The following is a 17,366-nucleotide window of genomic DNA, read 5'->3' on the forward strand; positions in this document are numbered from 1 at the left end:
ACTCAGGATATCAACAACATCATACTGGAGTAAGTGCTGCCAGCATGGAAGGGTGGGAAAGGAGAATTGTGGTAAATTCAGGAGCAGGTTTAGCAGGAGATCTTGTCCTTGTACAGGTCTTCCAGGCAGAACATGCCTAGGAAGACAGGAAAATCGCTTGGAAATGGCTTTCAGCTGAAATATGCTGAGGTAGGAGAATGTTGGAGGGGATATATCCAGGCTTCCTGTTCTCAAGATGATGCTTGATATTTGTGTGCCTGAATTTGGTCACTTGACTTGCGAGTGTAGCTGGATGCAAGAACAGCAAATTTTTCCCTGTCAGAAATATCAGCCATGTTCTTTGCTATGTAAGTTATATGCAATATGGAATCTTTTATAACTGGGATAAGGCTTCTGTGTTCTGGCTCTCTGGGCAGACTGGAGGAGCTCCATTCCTGCTCTGTGTTTTTGAGGCCCCAAATTACAGAATGCCAGTGTTGCTCAGGCAGCTGCTGGTAGATAGATAATGGCTTCATTCTTCTGCAGGTGCCTGGAGAAGGCTGCTGAGTGCACAGGGCTTTGTGATCAGTGTAGTAATACTAACACACAGGCTTTAATTTCATTAAGGTTTATCAAGCCACTTGCAGTGAACTGCTGGAGGGAGGTCTGGGACTGTGGTTCCCTCTCATTTCGAGGGGCAATTCCCACCTTCCAGCATTCCAGTGCTGGTTGCACACAGCCCTGGTCTGATGTCAAACTGATCACTTCAGCCACAGTCAGAGGAGGTTTAGATGGGTTTGTATGACTTTGCTGTAGAATTGGGGTCAGGACAATCCCAGACATGAATATAAGCTGAGAGAACTCATTGAGAGCAGCCCTGGGAGAAGGATCTGGGGGTGCTGGTGGGTGAGGGGCTGGACATGCCCTGGCTGTGTGTGCTGGGACCCAGAAACCCCCCATGCCCTGGGCTGATCCCACAGCGTGGGCAGCAGGGGAGGGGGGATTCTGCCCCTCTGCCCCCTCAGGTGAGACCCCCCTGCAGAGCTGCCTCCAGATATGGGGGAACCAACAGCACAAGGACGTGGAGCTGTTGGAGAGAGTCCAGAGGAGGCCACGGAGATGCTCCAAGGGCTGGAGCCCCTCTGCTCTGGAGCCAGGCTGGGAGAGCTGGGGGGGTTCACCTGGAGAAGAGCTCTGGGGAGAAATTCTTCTGGCCTTTCAATACCTAAAGGTAGCTTAAAAGAGAGGCAGAGTGACTTTTTACACAGGCAGATAGTGATAGGACAAGGGGAGATGGTTATAAACTAAAAGGGGAGAGATTTATATTAGAAATTCTTCCCTGTGAGGGGGGGGAGGCCCTGGCACAAGTTTCCCAGAGAAGCTGTGGCTGCCCCATCCCTGGAAGTGTCCAAGGCCAGGTTGGACAGGGCTTGGAGCAACCTGGGCTAGAGAAAGGTGTTCCTGCCCATGGCAAGGGGTGGGATGAGGTGGTTCCAACCCAAACCATCCTGTGATGATGATGATGATGGGAATGGTGAATCTGCTGGGGTTTTTTTACATTTATTATTGACACTGAGAAGTGGCTTAAAAAGCCAGTCTCTCAAGTTATGTGTAACTGTGTAGATGGGTTTGGCACACACTGACCTCTCTAATCTACTCTCTGGGAAGTAAATTGAAACCCAGGGGATGGGGTTTGATTCCATATTGTCCTGAATTAAACTGCCATAGCACCTGACATAACCAGTGTGTAGTTCTGCACATTGCCTGACACTCCTTCACTTCAGCTGCCAGGGAGAGCTGCAGGACAAGTGAGAATGCTGACATCCTGTTGTTCCTTTTCCAGCTGCTCTGAGACCAGAGTGAAAGGTACAGCTTGGGATAAAATGCCTGAGTCTGTTGATTCTAGAACATAACGAGCCTCCATGCAGTTTGGCTTGTCCCGTGTCCCTCTCTCCCAGCTCCCTGGGTTGCCTCAGAGTGTTATGGATGTTGCTTAGGGAATCCCTGCCAGATTCCTGGTGAACACTGTGTTTGTTTTTTCCCTCAGCATAGAGCTGCAGACCCGGGAGCTGAGCAGCCAGGTGAGGTCAGGGGTGTATGCACACCTGGCTGCCTTCTTCCCCTGCAGCAAGGACACCCTGGTCAAGAGGGCCCGGAAGCTTTATCTCTATGAGCAGGTGAGGGATGGGCAGCACAGCCCTGTCTCCTGTGTGTGTGTGTGTTATCCCTGAGCTCCAGGGCTCAGCTGCTGTCCCCTGACCTGGTGGTGTCCTGCCCTGAGCACAGCTCAGGCACAGGGGTGTGTTCAGGCCTGGCCAGGGCTCGCCCTGCCAGGTTTGGGGGTCGTGGCTGGAACAGCCCAGTGGAGCCTCAGTGTGTTCTGTGCTTGCTCTAGGGCGGCCGGTTGAGGGAGCCCCTGCAGAAGCTCAAGGAAGCCATTGGCAGGGCCATGCCAGAGCAGGTTGCCAAGTACCAGGAGGAGTGCCAAGCCCACACTCAGGCCAAGTTTGCCAAGTAAGCTCCTTGTTTGCTCCTTCTGCACCTGTAGCTTTTTCCAGCAGGCTCCCTGTGGCCTGAAGGCTGCTCTCCTGAAGTTTATTTACCTCCTCTTTTTGTTCTGTAGGCAAAAATTGCTGATGGGCATTGGTTGGCCTAATTAAGCTGTGTATGTTCTCTGTGCTGTCTGTGGCAGTGCCAGCTACAGCAGCACTGATGGGACCAGAGCTTGACAGAAGTGTTCCACGTGTGCAGGCGTGTCTTTGAGAACGTGGCAGCCTGGGAACAGCCAGGCTGGATTAGTCCCATGGTCTCTGTTACAAAATATTGGGAGATTTCCTAACCTTGAACCCTCAGCTCATCTTGCACCCTAAGCCAGAGATCGCTGACTGCTGGGACCTCTGACCAGTGCTGGTCAGACATATTTAATCCTCTCCTTGAGCCTCTTGACTTCCACATTTTCTGTCTCCATTTTAGGATGCTGGAGGAGGAAAAGGACAAGGAGCAGCGAGATCGAGTTTGTTCTGACGATGAGGAGGATGAGGAGAAGGGAGGGAAGCGCGTCGCGGGGCCGCGGAAGAAATTCCAATGGAATGACGAAATCAGGTCTGAATAGTTTAGATATTAAGCAAACCCTTGACTTGTCTTACTGTTTGCAGTTGGAAGTGAAGCGTTTTGGCATCTGTATCTTGTTTTCAGAGCTGATCACCTGTAAGAACAGTCAGCCTGGAGGTTTGTGGCACACGGTGCTATTTATGGAAGCCACTATTGCATTTAATAAATGTCACCCTGAAGCTGATTCCAGGCACAGGCCAACTCTGAGAGAGGTGCTAAGACTGTGCAGAGTCCAAAAGAGAGTGAGGGATCTTTGGGAACAGAAGGAACTCAGCTGAATTGCTGAAATCCTGCAGCCAAGACTCTTAGTGCAACCAGGTTGTGGTTGTGGAAGCAGTTAAAGCTGTAGGGGATTGCTGCCTGGCACCAGGGTCTGACAGAGAAGGGAGTGTTTGGAGGAGGGGACATGACAAAGGGTAAAAGGAGAATCAATCCTGCTGTCTTTTTCGTCTTACTCTGGAACAAATTGAGGTGCTGATTGGTTTAGGGCAAAGCCAGCTTCTCTTCCTGCCTTCTCCTTGCTGGGAGGTTCAGTTCTGTGGTTGTTAATGGTGCCAGTGATTCTGGCACTGATTTGCTGCCTCAGCTGTTTCAGGAGAATAAAATGGGAAGGGGGAACAAGACTTTTCTCCCTGGTGGATCAATGTGTGTGCATAGACAGAGCAAAGAGCCTTTCCCTTCCCCTTTCTTGGGAAGGCAGTGCAGGGTCAGTTGTTTTAGGAAGGTGTTGTGCAGGGCCAGGTGTGTGTATTTATCCAGCCCTGGATAAAGAGAACAAGCTCCAAGTGGGAAAAGTTAATCTGCGTAACTGTATTTGAAATCTTCCTGTTCTTCAGGGAGCTGCTTTGCCACTTGGTGAAGATTAAGTTGGATGGTTATGACCTTGACAAGAATAAAGCTCAGTCTCTAGAGGATTATGTGAAGACCTTCCTAGAAGGAGAGGTGAAGCCCCTTTGGCCAAAAGGCTGGATGCAGGCCAGGTGAGCAAGAATCAAGTTGTGCTGCAGGGATTCCTTGTCCTAAGGGACCTGGGAAGGTCGTTAGTTTTACCCCTGCTCAGGAATGGCTGGATTCAGAGTTAGGTCAGAGTGCTCAGGGCCTTGGCCTGTGGAGTTTTGGGGATCTCCAAGGATGGAGATCACCACAGCATCTCTGGGCTCCTGTTCCAGTCCTTAATCACTCTTCATGAAATCTTTTCTCTTTATTTCCAATCAGAATTCCCCTTTTTGCACTGGACTGAATACTCCCTCTTTTTGCTCTTTACTGTGCACCTTTGAGAAAGGTCTGTCTCTGTCTTCTCCATGTCTCCCTGTCCCTACTACTCTTTAGGCAGTGGAAAAGTGCTGTTAGATTCCTCCTCGGGCTTCTCCTTTTCCAAGCTGAGCCAACCCGGTTCCCTCCACCTCTCTTTGGCTGTCACATGTTCCTTGGGATGGCTCCAGTTTATTAACATTTCTCTTGTACTGTGGGGACCCTGAAACGGGATGCTGTGTCCAGATGTGCCCTGACAGGTGCTAAACAAGGGGAGTGCTCACACTCCCAGGGTACAGATTGCCAGGACACCTTTGCAGCAGTGGCTCAGCTTGCCCACCAGGACCCCCAGACCCTTTCCTGGGTACTCCATGGTGCTGCCTGGGGTTGTCCCATCTCAGCTGTAGGACTTTGTGCTGGTCTTCCTTGACCTTCACAAGGCTTGTGTTGGCCCCTTTATCCAGCCTGGGAAAGGCCCTGTGAATGGCAGCCCTGCCCTCCAGCATATTCTCCCCCCTCCTTCCTTTTCACATCACCCCCAAACTTGCTGAGAGTGCAGGTCAGGTTGTAAGTTACAACAGTGAGTAGCTTTGGCCTTGTTTTGACCTCTGATGGATGCCACTGGCAGGTAGAGCTGGCACTGAGATGAGGCTGACTGGCCTGGCTGTGGTTTCTTGACTCTGTATTCCAAAGGATCACTTTGTAATCACAAAGGATACATTTTTCAGGCATTTTGGGAAGTCTTCCCTGGAGTATTCCCAAAAGAAGGCAAAGCAGAAAGTTTTAGGGGCTTATCAGGGAGTCAGCAGTGTAAATAGGAACTTGGTGTGGTTTCTTTACCCTTTCTGGGGTCCTCACTGCTGTCTCCTGCTCCTTCCCACCCTCCACCATCCCTGCCATTGAGCTGGCAGTGGCAGAGAGCCACACAAATGGCAGAGAGTCATTTTCTGGCACTGTCATCATCTCCTGGCCTGCTTTGTTTTGCTCAATGCTTTTAAAGAAAGGACAGCTGAACAGTTTTACTGCTGGAATCTTTAAGGTTCCTCCCAACCCAAGCCATTCCATGGTCTCTGTCTCTTTGCATTTAATGAGCTGGGCAGTGCTGTCTTCTCTCTGCTGCATTTGCTTTTTGGGTTTCCTGGGGGATAAAGGAAGTAGGTACCAGCTCTTAAGAGCAGTAAGTATGAGTAGCACAGCACAGATCCACTTGGAAAAGTCCATGGCTGTTTATTGCAGTTGATTGTGCACATGAAGCACAGGACTGTGCATGGTTGTAGTGTGGTGGTACAGGAGCTGAAACAAGGCTTTAGGAGGTGGGTGAAGATTCCTACCTAGTTAATGAGGATATTATCAGGTCTTAGTTTTCCAAGTTTTAAAATCTCTTTTCATTGAATAAAAGGAAAATAAAATCTTTCACCCCTTGTTTGTCAGTGAAACTGTTGTCAGGCACTCAGGTGTTCACCCAAGACTCGGTGTAGGAGGCTCTTCCAGTGGAGTTAACTACAGAATGACTCAGTAAAAGTGGATTTTCTGGTTGCTTTCCAGTGGCTCAAGGACAGTGGTTTCTCCTGCTGGGAGTTGGAGTTGGACTTGATGATCTCTCTGGGTCCCTTTCAACTTGAGATATTCTATGACTTTGTGGTTTAAAGACAGAGGATGGAGCGACAGCCACACAGAAGGGGGCAGTTGGTGACTCTAGAACTGTAACAGTTTTCTGAATAAGTCAGCTTGATTCACTGTCTTCATGATCACAGAAGCTCATCTTTAAGAGGAACTTGAAGGTGGACAGAGTAGCAATTTTGTGTAAGATTTTAGAGGCCCTGCCATGAGTCTGTTTCCTCTGTTAACACTCAGAGAGGATTAATGGAATATGAGGTTAAAATAAGCTTGCTTTTTAAAGAAAAAGGATGACAAAAATCTGTTAATATCAGACAGGAATTGTATTCCATTCCAGTACTGAAGGTGTGTTTATAACTTATGTGAGAATGCAGCTGAGGGCAGCTGGTTTGGGCGAAATAGGACTCACGTGAGATTCTGGTTTCCTGAGCCTCAGTAGTGCAGGGTTGGGATGAAGCTCAGTCTCAGTTGTGCTCAGTCAGTTGTTCATCAGTCTGTGCTGATGTAAGAACTCCCCTCAGCTCTTTGCTGGCAACACAGACATAAAGTGAAGGCTTCTCACCCTTCTTGCTGTGTGAGGCAGGGGAAGGGAACCTTTCTCCCTGGAAGTTGGTGAAGAGCTCTTGGATGATCTGTGAGCAGTAGCAACCCGCTTGAGTGGTGGTTCTGCCTCTCCAGTTGGATTTTTAAACTGCCAGAGCTTTTTCCTTAGTTACTGTCCAACAACTGCCTTAATGGCCTTTCCAGCACCTACAAGCGTAGCTCCCCTGAGAGGGAATTGTGTTGGGAGTTCAGGAGGATCTTCCTGGAAAAGGGATGAATATATTTGCTCTCTGTGATGTAATCACTAAGTCCCCTGCTGTACTGAGCAGCTCTGTCTCCAGTGATCCCAGCTGCTCTACTGGGTCTTGCTGGATATCACTTCTCATTGCTCTCTTCCCTTCTTAGGACACTGTTTAAGGAGAGCAGGCGTGTACACGGACACCTCACATCAGTCCTGTGAGTATCCCAGCATTCCTTTGGAGTGAGAACTGGTGCAGTCCGTTCCCTGGGGCCTGGGTGGATCATGCAGGAGCACCTGAGCTTGGCTCCCCACAGACAGTTCAGCACTGCTTCATTTGGGGAGGTCTAGGGAGAGCAGTTTGTGTGTGACATCTCCCAGCTCCACCTTCCTGAGGTGCTTTAGCCTTTGAAGCCAGGCTGCCTCCTGGCCTTGTTCAGCAGCCTCTGTGCCAGGCCCTGGTTGGCAGATGGAGGTGTCACGGAGTGTGACGGTAGCACTGGGATTGTTACTGCCTGTTCAGTTGGTCCTTCCTGCAGTCTGGATTCCCTCTTTCTTGTTGCCTGGTTAAAGGAGCTCAAACCAGTGAAAGTGGGTGGCAAAACCCAAATATCCAGTTGGACAGGGGCTTTAATGCCAAAGGGGCTCATGGATCTTGCTGGCAGTGGATAATAGATGATGCCACGGATTTAGGCTCATGTCTTTTTGACACACAATCCTGTTCTTGGCGTTGGATGAGCGAGGGGAAGTGTGAGGAAGAGTATGAAATGGAGTGTAGAGTCATCCTTCCCTCAGCCAACCATTCCAGCAGCTCAGGGATGTCTTGTACCAGAGATTGCATCTGACCAGGCCAAATGGTCTATTCTCTGTGGATTTGGCAGATGCTTTTGCATCCTTGACTTCTTCTGGGAACCTAAAATAACTGTGTACCTTCTCCACAACAGTGTCTGTGCCAGTCTCTCTCGGGGTGTTGCTGTAGCGAGGGCAGCAGTGGTGGTGCAGGACGTGCCTGTGAGTGTTTCACTGCTCTGCTGCCACTCCAAGACTCTGCTCCACTTCCTAATTCATCCCCTGTGTGGGAGTTGGAGCTTCCTAGAGCAGCAACCAGATATCATGTGGTTTTGAATCCTAGCAACCCGAGATGCTGCCTCTGTTCCCTTGGGTCTTGGCAAAAGGCTCAGTGGATCATCACTAACAGGGCCCAGGTGTTCTCCCTCCTTGGATCCTTCCCTATGGGCATTCAGTGAGTTGTGTTTCTTTTGTCTCCCTCAAAACAGGGCGAAGAAGAAAGTTATGGCTCCTACTAAGGTGAAAGTGAAGGTGAGTTCTGTGTTTTCTCGTGGTTGGCATATGCCAAGAGTCAAATGACTGCCATCTCAAATCCTGTGTTTGAGCCTCGTGTCTGTACATTAGGTACTGTGAAATGGCTTTACTCAGTATGGGGCTTCAACAAACAAGTAGAACAGCAGCTAAAACTGATGGCAGTGGCAGCTGGGAGGGAGGTCAACAGGCACAGAACATGTATTCTGCCTTCCATCCCCAAAGTGGGAACCTTCCCTTTTCAGCAGTAAACCCTGTCTCTGTTCTGACTGTGCCTTCTCTTGTGATTTTGTTCCAGGAATCTTCCTGCAAGGCAGATAAAAAGCTGTCGGTGTCTGTTCCTTCAGTGCACTCGAGCAGCACCTCGGCCATGTCTTCAGAGCCCCAGGGAGGAGCTCTGGGCATCAGTGCCCAAACCAGAGAACTCTTGTCCCTTGGGACAGCCCAGGCAGCCAGCAGTGGCACTCCTGCTACCTTCAAGGATGACTCCTTGGATGAGGACCTAATTCACAATCCCACCTCCTCCCTGGAAGCAGTCTCTAAGGAACTGGCTGTGCTGAACAGCAGAGCGGGAGGGAGCCCTGACTTTACTCTTCCTGCACCTCCAAAAGCTCCACCAGAGAAGATCCCAACTCTTGCATCCTCAGAGGAGAAGAGGACATTTCCAAAGTCCAACCCTTCCCCTACATCTTCCTCTGGTTCCCTCCAGTCTCCTCTAAATTTCCTGGCTGAGCAGGCCCTGGCGTTGGGCCAGTCTTCTCAAGACAAGAAGACAGAGAACTCTAATTACAAAGAGCATTCCTGCCAAGCCTCCCCCAGCAAAATCCTTGCTGATGCCCACCAGGCTAAGCAGAAGCACCACAGCCTGGTGCGGCCCAGCCACGGCCCCCAGGCCCCCGCGCCGGTGCCCGGCTCCCAGGTGAAGGTGTTTCACCCCAGCACTCAGCTCCAGAAAACCTTCACCTCCCCAGCTCCCTTTGTCAAACTGCAGAACCCCAAGTCCTCCTCGCCCCTGCCCCAGCGCTCCCTCCTCCAGCAGGTCAAGTCATCAACCAAAGCTCAGAGCTTCCATTCCTCTGCGTCACCAGGCAGTGCTCCAACCCCCAGCGGCTCCCACAAGAGCCAGGGCTCATCCTCAGCATCTCTCAGCTACAGCGGGAAGCACTCGAGCGGCTCCAGCTCTTCAGGACAATCCTACAAATCGCCTTTTGTTGCTGGGTCCCTCTCCAAGCACGGGGCTTCTTCCAGCAGCTCCTCCTCTGGAGCTTCTGCAAACCAGGGCAGCTCCTCTGGGGCGCTGCTGCCCGGCCCAGCCCCTGCCCCGGGTGTGTCCGCCCGCCCGGCCTCCAGCTCCTCGCTGAAGAAGCCTCCTGTGTCCCAGAAGCTCACTCTGGTGGCACCTCCCGGGGGCTCCAACGGAGATTCCAGCGGGGGCACCCAGGGGGTGGCCAAGCTGCTGACCTCGTCCCTAAAGCCAGCGGTGGTCAGCAGCACCGCAGCCTCTACCTCTGTGCCGGTAAGGGGGCTGTGCCAGCCAGGAGAAAACATGGCTCCTGCTGTGTTCAGACCTGCCATAGGGGAGATTTCTAAAGCATTTCCTGAAGTTCTGGGATGACTGTCTGGATTTCAGTTGCTTAGCTTGGAAGTCGCGGCCTTTGCCAGGGACTTGCACTCCCCAGTTCAAGCTTTCATTTTCAGCTTAAAAGAACAACTAAGCAGAATTCTTTGGTACCTTCCAAACTGCAGTTTTTGCACAGGCTGTGTCATATTCCTGCCTTGGATTTGGGAGTTACGGGGACAGTAGGGCTCCCATTTGGATTAAGAGAAAGTGCAGTAAAGTAGTTTAACACAAGAGCTAAAAGTCATTGTGTGAACTAAAAGTATAATCATCAAGTTGTTATTAGTTACATCTACAGACTTGGCCTCCCTTAAGTTATTGCAAGTCATTTTAGTATTATTGCCACTTTTTTAACAACTGGCTCATACATAACCTGTGGTGATAGGATCCTGGAGTCATTAAGGTTGGAAAAGCCCTCCAAGATCGAGTCCAACCATCCCCCAGCACTGCCAACCACTAGACCGTGTCCCCAACTGCCACATCCACGTGGCTTTTAAGTCCCTCCAGGGATGGGGACTCCACCATACCCTGGGCAGCTGTGCCAGTGCCTGACCACCCTTTCCATGAAGGAATTTCTTCAATATCCATTTAAACCTCCCCTGGCACAACTTGAGGCCATTTCCTCTCATCCCATCCCTTGTTCCCTGGGAGCAGAGCCCAATCCCCCCCCGGCTCCCCCCTCCTGTCAGGGAGTTACAGAGCCAGAAGGTCCCCCCTGAGGCTCCTTTTCTCCTTTTCTCAGCTCCAGGCTGAGCCCCCCCAGCTCCCTCAGCTGCTCCAGCCCCTTCCCCAGCTCTATTCCCTTCCCTAGACTCATTCCAACCCCTCAGTGTCTGTCTTGCAGTGAGCTCTGATTCTGAGCTCTAAGCTCCAAATGCCTCCCCACCTGCTTTGGTGCTTATCTCTGCCCACTTTCTGTTCCTTCCCAGTTATTTCTAAAGCTGCTGAAGTGATGTGTTTGGAATGGAGTTCAGTGGCACACTGAGGAATTCAGGGTCTGAGTTTGTTGGGATACAGTATCTCATAAGGGACTCCCAGGTTACCTGTGCAGACTTTAATTATTATAATATTGTATTACTTAATAGTATAAGGCCCTTAGTTTTTATCTATAGGAAAAAAGTAATAGTTCCTAATGCTGTTGTATTCATTTGTAGTTGGCTGCTCATCCCTGCCTTCCTTTGGGCACGTGGGAAGAGCTGGACAATTCAATAAGTGTATTTAAATGGGCCTGGAAACCATGTCCTGCTCAGCCCCTGTGTGTTTTCTGTTACTGGGAAGCATTCCCAGTGGTGCCTGTCTCCATGGGAGAGATCCCAGATAACACTCCTGGGTGCCTTGGGTGCCAAACCTTGGTGCCTTGAGTTGTCAGGAGTGATGTGCTGCCAGAATGGAGTAGGAAGCATCCCCCCTGGAATGCAGTGTGGAAGCACAGGCAGTGTGGAAGCTTTTTCTCTGCACAGTTCCAGAGCAAGGAAGTAATGGAGGCAAATCCAGCGTGGCCACACTTAGAAGAGCTGGGTTGCCAGTGTCCTGGGCACGTCCTGATGGCCTCAGATGTTGGCAGCTCTTGGGCCCTGACTGGGAGGGCGCTCCTTGTGAGGAGGGATTCTTGAGCACTCCCGTTTTTTGCAGATTTATAAGTATGAATAATGCTCTGCCTTGGTTTTCCCACTCCTGACTGACCTTTTCCATTGCTTTTCAGAAAGGAACTAGTGGAGCTGTGCTGCTAACCAGTTCTTCCTCCCTAAGTGTACTGGCTCCATCCTACAAGTCGAGCAACCCAAAGCTGCCGGCTGCCCTGAGCTCCACCCCGTTAGGTATTATCTCTCCTATTCATTCCTTCCCTCTCCATGTCATCTCCTTCAGCTCCGACTCCTCCCCAAAAGCAGGAGTGTCAAAGGATGCCATAGTCACGGGACCCGCTCCAGGGACGTTCCACCACGGCCTCGGGCACAGTGAGTATCCCCTGGGCACACTCGTGTTCCCCGTGCCTGTGCTGGCAGATCACAGCTGCCGTGCTCTGCTCTGCTGACCCGCTGCAGACCCACCCATCTCTCTGGCTGTTGCTTCGTGCTGTAGTCCCTGCTTTTACATCCCCAGCAGTTACATTTGGAGAACCTTGAGCACGTCCCTAGAGCTAGCCCAGAAGTCCCAATAGCTCTAAGCTAATTGCTGCAGCTCCTCTGCTTGTTTCTGCCTTCGATGTGTATTTGTTCCTTTTTCCCTCTCCTTTCTTTGTTTTTCTCTCTAGGTCTTCTGGCTGGTTTGCACTCCAGCCCCCACCATGCAGCGCCACTCCCACACTCTGCCCTGTCCACTCATTTACCACAGAGTTTGCCAGGTAACTTGTCAGTGTTTGTCTTCTGCCTCGTGAGTCGTCCTCTATCAGCAGGTCCTTCCTTCAGGGCTCAAACCAAGCTTGTCTGTGTTTTCCAGCTGGTGGGGTTGTTGCTAAAGCCCTCAGCCTCCCTGAGGCACAGAGGGGCTCAGACCAGAGAGGTCTGGTGGAAGGTGTTCCTGCCCATGGCAGAGGGTTGGACTAGATGATCTTTAATGTCCCTTCCAACCCAAACCATTCCATGACTCTGTGCTTAGGGAGAAGTTCTTCCCTGTGAGAGTGGTGAGGCCCTGGCACAGGTTGGCCAGAGAAGCTGTGGATGCCCCATTCCTGGAAGTGTCCAAGGCCAGGTTGGATGGGGCTTGGAGCAAGCTGGGATAGAGGAAGGTGTCCCTGCCCATGGCAGGGGGTGGAACAAAATGAGCTTTACAGTCCCTTCCACCCCAAACCATTCCATGATTCTGTGATTTCTGGAATGATGAGCCCTTAGCGTTTATAGCAAGTGTTGGTTCCTGGAGATACTCAGAATTATCCTGCCAGGATAAAAGCTGTGCCTGTTTGTGCACAGCCTGCCAGGACTGCCCTGGAATGAATATTCCAGCTTTGTGGAGTTTTGTTCCTGGTGACCTACATAAGATGTGTCAGACCAGAATGTCTTGTGTCTGTGCTCTGAGCTAATTGGCATCTCCTTCACGACAAGTTTGTAGTGTAAATGCAGAGACTTGCTGGTGACAACATGATGATCTGGCAGTTGAGCCTGTTCCTGCCCCAGCTGATGCCTGCAGAAGTGATGCATAAAACAAGACTTTTCCAAAGAAGGAGAGTAGTAAGGAAAATTGAAAGTCAGGGCCAGCAGGTCGGGCTTTCCTGCTTTGGGGAGTTGCTTATCCCACTGGTAATTGCTATTTCTGGGTTCCCAGTTGTGTTCTTTAGCACTTCAGTGCAGTTCAGTCTCTTACTACCTGCTCCTGCTGGGATTGTCTTCCTGGGCAACTGAGCCTGATTTAGGAGTGGGTGTTTGCCTAATCCTATGGCTGTCAGGCCACCTGTGGCCTCCTGGAGCAGTCATGGAATAAAATGCCCTTGACTGCTGAGCGTGGTGTTTGTTTGCTGAAGAAAGAAGAGTGTGTTGTGTGCTGAAAATGCAAAGAATTGGTTGTCTTTGCTTCTTTTCCTGAAGTTTGAGGTGGGTTGTTGTGCCACTCCAGTGTGGTGGAGTTGAAGAAGGCTCTAGTGGTGATCACTGGTGTGACAACCCTTCCTTCCTGTTTGTAAATTCACATTGCTGAGAGTGAGATGAGTGTTTGTGATTTGAATGTGGGTTGTGGAATGTGTTCTGTGTCACTGAGGAAGAGTTCTTTGCCCCATTAGTTGAGGGAATTTAGAGTGGTTCTTTCACTGTTGCTTGTAGGGGTTATAACAAGAATTTTTGATGGACTCTACAGCAGGATGCAGTGCCAGGAGCTGTGAGCAGACAAAAGGTCACTGGGAATAAGTGAAGGAAAACTGACCACGGATACAACTTCAGCAAGGACTTGCTTTCTCACTTGGTGTTTTCACATAAAGATTAGAGGCTGAGCCTAGTGCTGCCATCTCTGAGAATTTTCCCAACCTTGGTGTTCTGTAGAACACAGTAGATATTTAAGTGACCCCCCATAACCTTACAATGAATTAATGTGTGCTGTGGCACAAGCTGTGGTTGGCTGTATGAACATCTGGCCACAGCTGCATTGCTGTGTGTGAAAGCTGAGAGGACTCTGGTGTGGGGGAGTTTGCTGCAAATGCTGATGTCTTAATGAAAGTGCTTTTATACCAGTGTTCATCCACAAACCTCTGAGCAAGGAGCATCCAGTGCTTGCTTGTGTGCTGTCAGTGCTGCTGTTGCTGGTGGAGGTGCCTCTGTGCTGTTCTGGGGCTGGTGCTGGTTCTGCCTCTCGCTGCAGAAACGGGACATGCTGGGCTGAGCTCTTGCATGGAATGAGCTTCTCCTTGTCCTGGAGAAGGGGCTGTTGCTGTGCTGCTCGGTGCCTCTGCTGCTTAACTGCACATCTCAGTACTGCCTGAGATGTTCATCCTGGTCTGATTGGAGTTTTAATTGCTCCTGGAAAACTTCTGCTTCCTGAAGTTCCTTCCTTTTTCTCTCTTCAGTGTTTTTACTCTTTTGCCTCCACACCCCCTCCCTTCTGTTCCATCAGTGGTTGCATTCCTGTGGTTCCTGTCACTATCAGTGGGCACCTAAAGCCTTCATTAAAAAAGCACCCAATTAAATAATTAATTCATTAATAAAGAGCCTAAAGTCCACCCTGACAGGAGGTTGTAGCAAGGGGGGAGTTGATCTCCTCTCCGAGGTAACAGGACAAGAGGAAATGGCCTCAAGCTGTGCCAGGGGAGGTTCAGGTTGGACATCAGGAGGAATTTCTTCAAGGAAAGGGTGGTCAGGCATTGGAAGGGGCTCCCCAGGAAGGTGGTGGAGTCCCCATCCCTGGAAGTGTTCAAGAAATCACAGGACATGGCATTCAGTGCTCTGGGCTGGGTGACAAGGTGGGGATCGGGTTGGACTTGATGATCTTGGAGGTCTTTGCCCACCTTAATGGTTCTGTGATTCCAACAGTGAAGGTGCACTAATGGGTTATTTCCAACCACCTTTAGGTGCAAGGCAGCCCTGCCATGTATTTCTGGTTTCCTGGATGGGGAGATGTGCCAGGGTGGCTTTAGAGAAGGACATAGGCCGACAAGTCCCCCAGCAATTGGGATCTGGGCCGTGGTGCTTTTTGGGGGAGGCCACAGGAGACCCTCAGTGCTCCCCATGTCCCTCACTCAGAGCCTGGGCTGCTCCCAGTCGGGAGATGTCTCCAATAACATCCTCTTCCCTCTCGCTCCTTGGTGCTGCAAGGGCAGAGTAGGTCTTTCTCTCTTTGCAGAGAGGCTTGGCTGTCCCAGCTCCATGGGGGTGATGCCAAACCCTCTTCCCACTTGGTTTTACTCTCTTTCAGATGCTTCTCAGCTTCATGGCAAAGGGTCCAATGCACAGCAGCGCAAGTTGTGACGCCTGCCAGGAGGGGAGCGAGAGCACCCATGGGATAAAACCAAGAGGGACAGGTCATGGACTTTGGATACCAGCTGTGTCTTTTCATTTCTTTTCTTTGGTCTTCTGTTTCTTTTTTTCGTCCGACAACTGGAGAGACTGAACTGCGATGAGGAGCTCGTTGGTGCTTGGAGGCTTCCAGAGCTGAGCCCCGCACGAGGGGCCACCTTGAGCCACGCCCTGATGAGAGAAGCATTTTGTAGCACTGTTTTATTGCTGCTGCCCTTCACGCATTCCCTGGCACTGGCAGGAGCTGGAACTCGCAGGGACACTCGGGTGTTTCCCGTGATTCCCACCCGCCTGTGTCTGCGGCTGCCAAGTACCTCCAAGTCCAGTTACCTCCTTGGTCTCCCCGTGGAGGGTATGAAAGGTGCTTCTTTCTTCTGCTTTGGATTTACTTGGGTAATTCTAGCACTGCCAGTGCTTTCCCAAAGACATTTGAGGAACTTCCCAATTGTACTATAAAACTGTGCTACAGTTAATTGGAGGACTTAACATTTTCCTGTGTGGTGAATCCAAGGAACCACCTGATGTTCCCCTCGAGGATTTAGAGAGACATTTTTAGATGCTGTCATGGACTTTGAGAATTCTACTTCTTTTGAGTTTCTGGATTTTTTTCCATCTGAAGGGATGCTTTTTTCCTGCTCAGTTTTATCCTCATTACCATCGAATGCATTGGATCGGATGGGACACTTCTCGGCATGTCACATGGATCGGAAGACATAATTCCAGTGCCTTTTATGGTGGAGCAAGAATGGACTAGTGACACACATTTCAGCCCTATTTCGTGTGCTCCTCAACCCTTTTTTAATCATTCTGTATTTAAAATGTATTCTGGTTTATTTAATAGAGCTTTTTATGGTTGCACATCAAAAAAAGAAACAAAGCTGCACTGTCTGGACTTCAGTGGTGTCCTGGTGACTGAGCACAGTCCCACATCCAGCAAGAGCACCAGTTCTCATCCCAGTATGTGCAGGCGGGTTCCAGGCCCTCCCCTAAAGCCATTCTTTCCTAGGGTCGTGGGTTGGGATCTCTTTGGTGGGCAGAGGGAATGATGGAGATGAACCAAGGTCACTACTAATCAAAGGAATTCCAGAGGAAAAGATTGCTCTCCTCCATGATTTCTGCACTAGGATCATGTGCCCAGCACAGCTGCAGGAACAGGGACCAGCTACAACTGGGGGGTATCTTTTCTTGTTATATTTTTAACTTTTAGACCTAAATACTTCCCCTGAGCCCCCCCTTTCAGACCATGCAGGTTGTGGTTCCACCTGAGCTTCCTGAGGTTTGATTTCCTGCTCTCCCCTGCTCTGCCTTCTCTCAGGCCCCCACAGCCACGCTGGAATCATGCTGATCCATGTAGAATTTACTGGTATTTCAGGCAAAAGCTTGCAGCTTCCTCCTTGAGCTTTGGGGAAGGATGCTGACCCCGAGTATACCAGCAAATCTCTACTTTAGTTTTCCCTGTTTTATGAAGATCCAAGAGAGACTGTTTTCAGTTTGAGCTGATACCCAATTTCCCAAGATCAATGAACTGTATTTAAAAAAATACTTCAGCTCAGATTTCCAGTCTGTTTACAGCAAATACCTGGGTTGTAGCAAAAGAGCCAAAGACAGAACTTGTGTTGTTGGAAGGAAGCCCAGCAGTTGTTGGTGGGCTCTGAGCAGTGGATGTCACATGGTTCCCGTTGATCCTGAGAGGTACTTTGCACCTTCAGCTTCCCCTGGGAGCTGAAGGAGCGTTGGGGCACTTGCAGGACTGGGGGTCTCAGCGAGTGACTCGAGGTACTGGTTCTCCTCCCTCTCTGCTTTCACTTGAACGCTCCTGCTGGGAAGTGTGGCCGGAGCAGAACGCCCTCCTTCTAGGAATTTAGCAAAGCCTCTTGCCTCAGGGAAATGTTTATTTGGTGGGAATTCTGCCGGATATTTTTTCTTTACGTGCTATAATGAGTGAGTGAATGGTGTGGAGCAGAGCTGCAGCAAGGCAGGACCACGCAGAGACCCTGCAGCTGAGGGGGAGCCAGTCTGGCATCTCTGCCTGGGCGAGGCCTTGCAGCGCTTCCGTGATGGGATGGGGAGGAAAGGCTCCCATGGCACTTACTGGGAATGGCAGTTCCTTTTGGGTGTAAGAGCTGTGGTTTACTATTCTATTTTTTTTTTTTGTGTGAGTTGGGACTGTCTTGCTGAAGATGGTGGGGGTGGTATGAAAACTGTTAATCTTGTACAGAACAACTGAATAAATTGTTTCAAACTTTCCAAAATGCCT

General features: G+C 50.3%; 1 protein-coding gene across 2 annotated transcripts in view; it reads left to right on the top strand.

Annotated features, from left to right (window-relative positions):
• UBN1 (ubinuclein 1) overlaps positions 1 to 17,356 on the top strand; it is a 27,498-nt gene extending 10,142 nt beyond the window's left edge. Inside the window, exons 8-18 of one of the 2 annotated variants that reach the window (XM_039383633.1) lie at positions 1 to 29; positions 2,027 to 2,156; positions 2,375 to 2,493; positions 2,953 to 3,081; positions 3,927 to 4,070; positions 6,907 to 6,957; positions 8,017 to 8,059; positions 8,358 to 9,575; positions 11,380 to 11,632; positions 11,929 to 12,018; positions 15,009 to 17,356. The exon at positions 1 to 29 is cut by the window's left edge and continues 12 nt beyond it. In XM_039383633.1, the coding sequence (XP_039239567.1) occupies positions 1 to 29; positions 2,027 to 2,156; positions 2,375 to 2,493; positions 2,953 to 3,081; positions 3,927 to 4,070; positions 6,907 to 6,957; positions 8,017 to 8,059; positions 8,358 to 9,575; positions 11,380 to 11,632; positions 11,929 to 12,018; positions 15,009 to 15,061 (2,259 nt within the window). In that variant the 3' untranslated portion in view covers positions 15,062 to 17,356. The remainder of the gene's footprint in view (positions 30 to 2,026; positions 2,157 to 2,374; positions 2,494 to 2,952; positions 3,082 to 3,926; positions 4,071 to 6,906; positions 6,958 to 8,016; positions 8,060 to 8,357; positions 9,576 to 11,379; positions 11,633 to 11,928; positions 12,019 to 15,008) is intronic. The other variant, XM_039383634.1, reaches the window with a different exon arrangement.
• The last annotated feature ends 10 nt before the right edge of the window (positions 17,357 to 17,366 follow it).

Source organism: Pipra filicauda, unplaced genomic scaffold (assembly GCF_003945595.2).
Source record: "Pipra filicauda isolate LSUMZ 115617 unplaced genomic scaffold, ASM394559v2 scaffold319_size1146426_pilon, whole genome shotgun sequence".
In the NCBI taxonomy this organism is placed as follows: Eukaryota; Metazoa; Chordata; class Aves; order Passeriformes; family Pipridae; genus Pipra; species Pipra filicauda.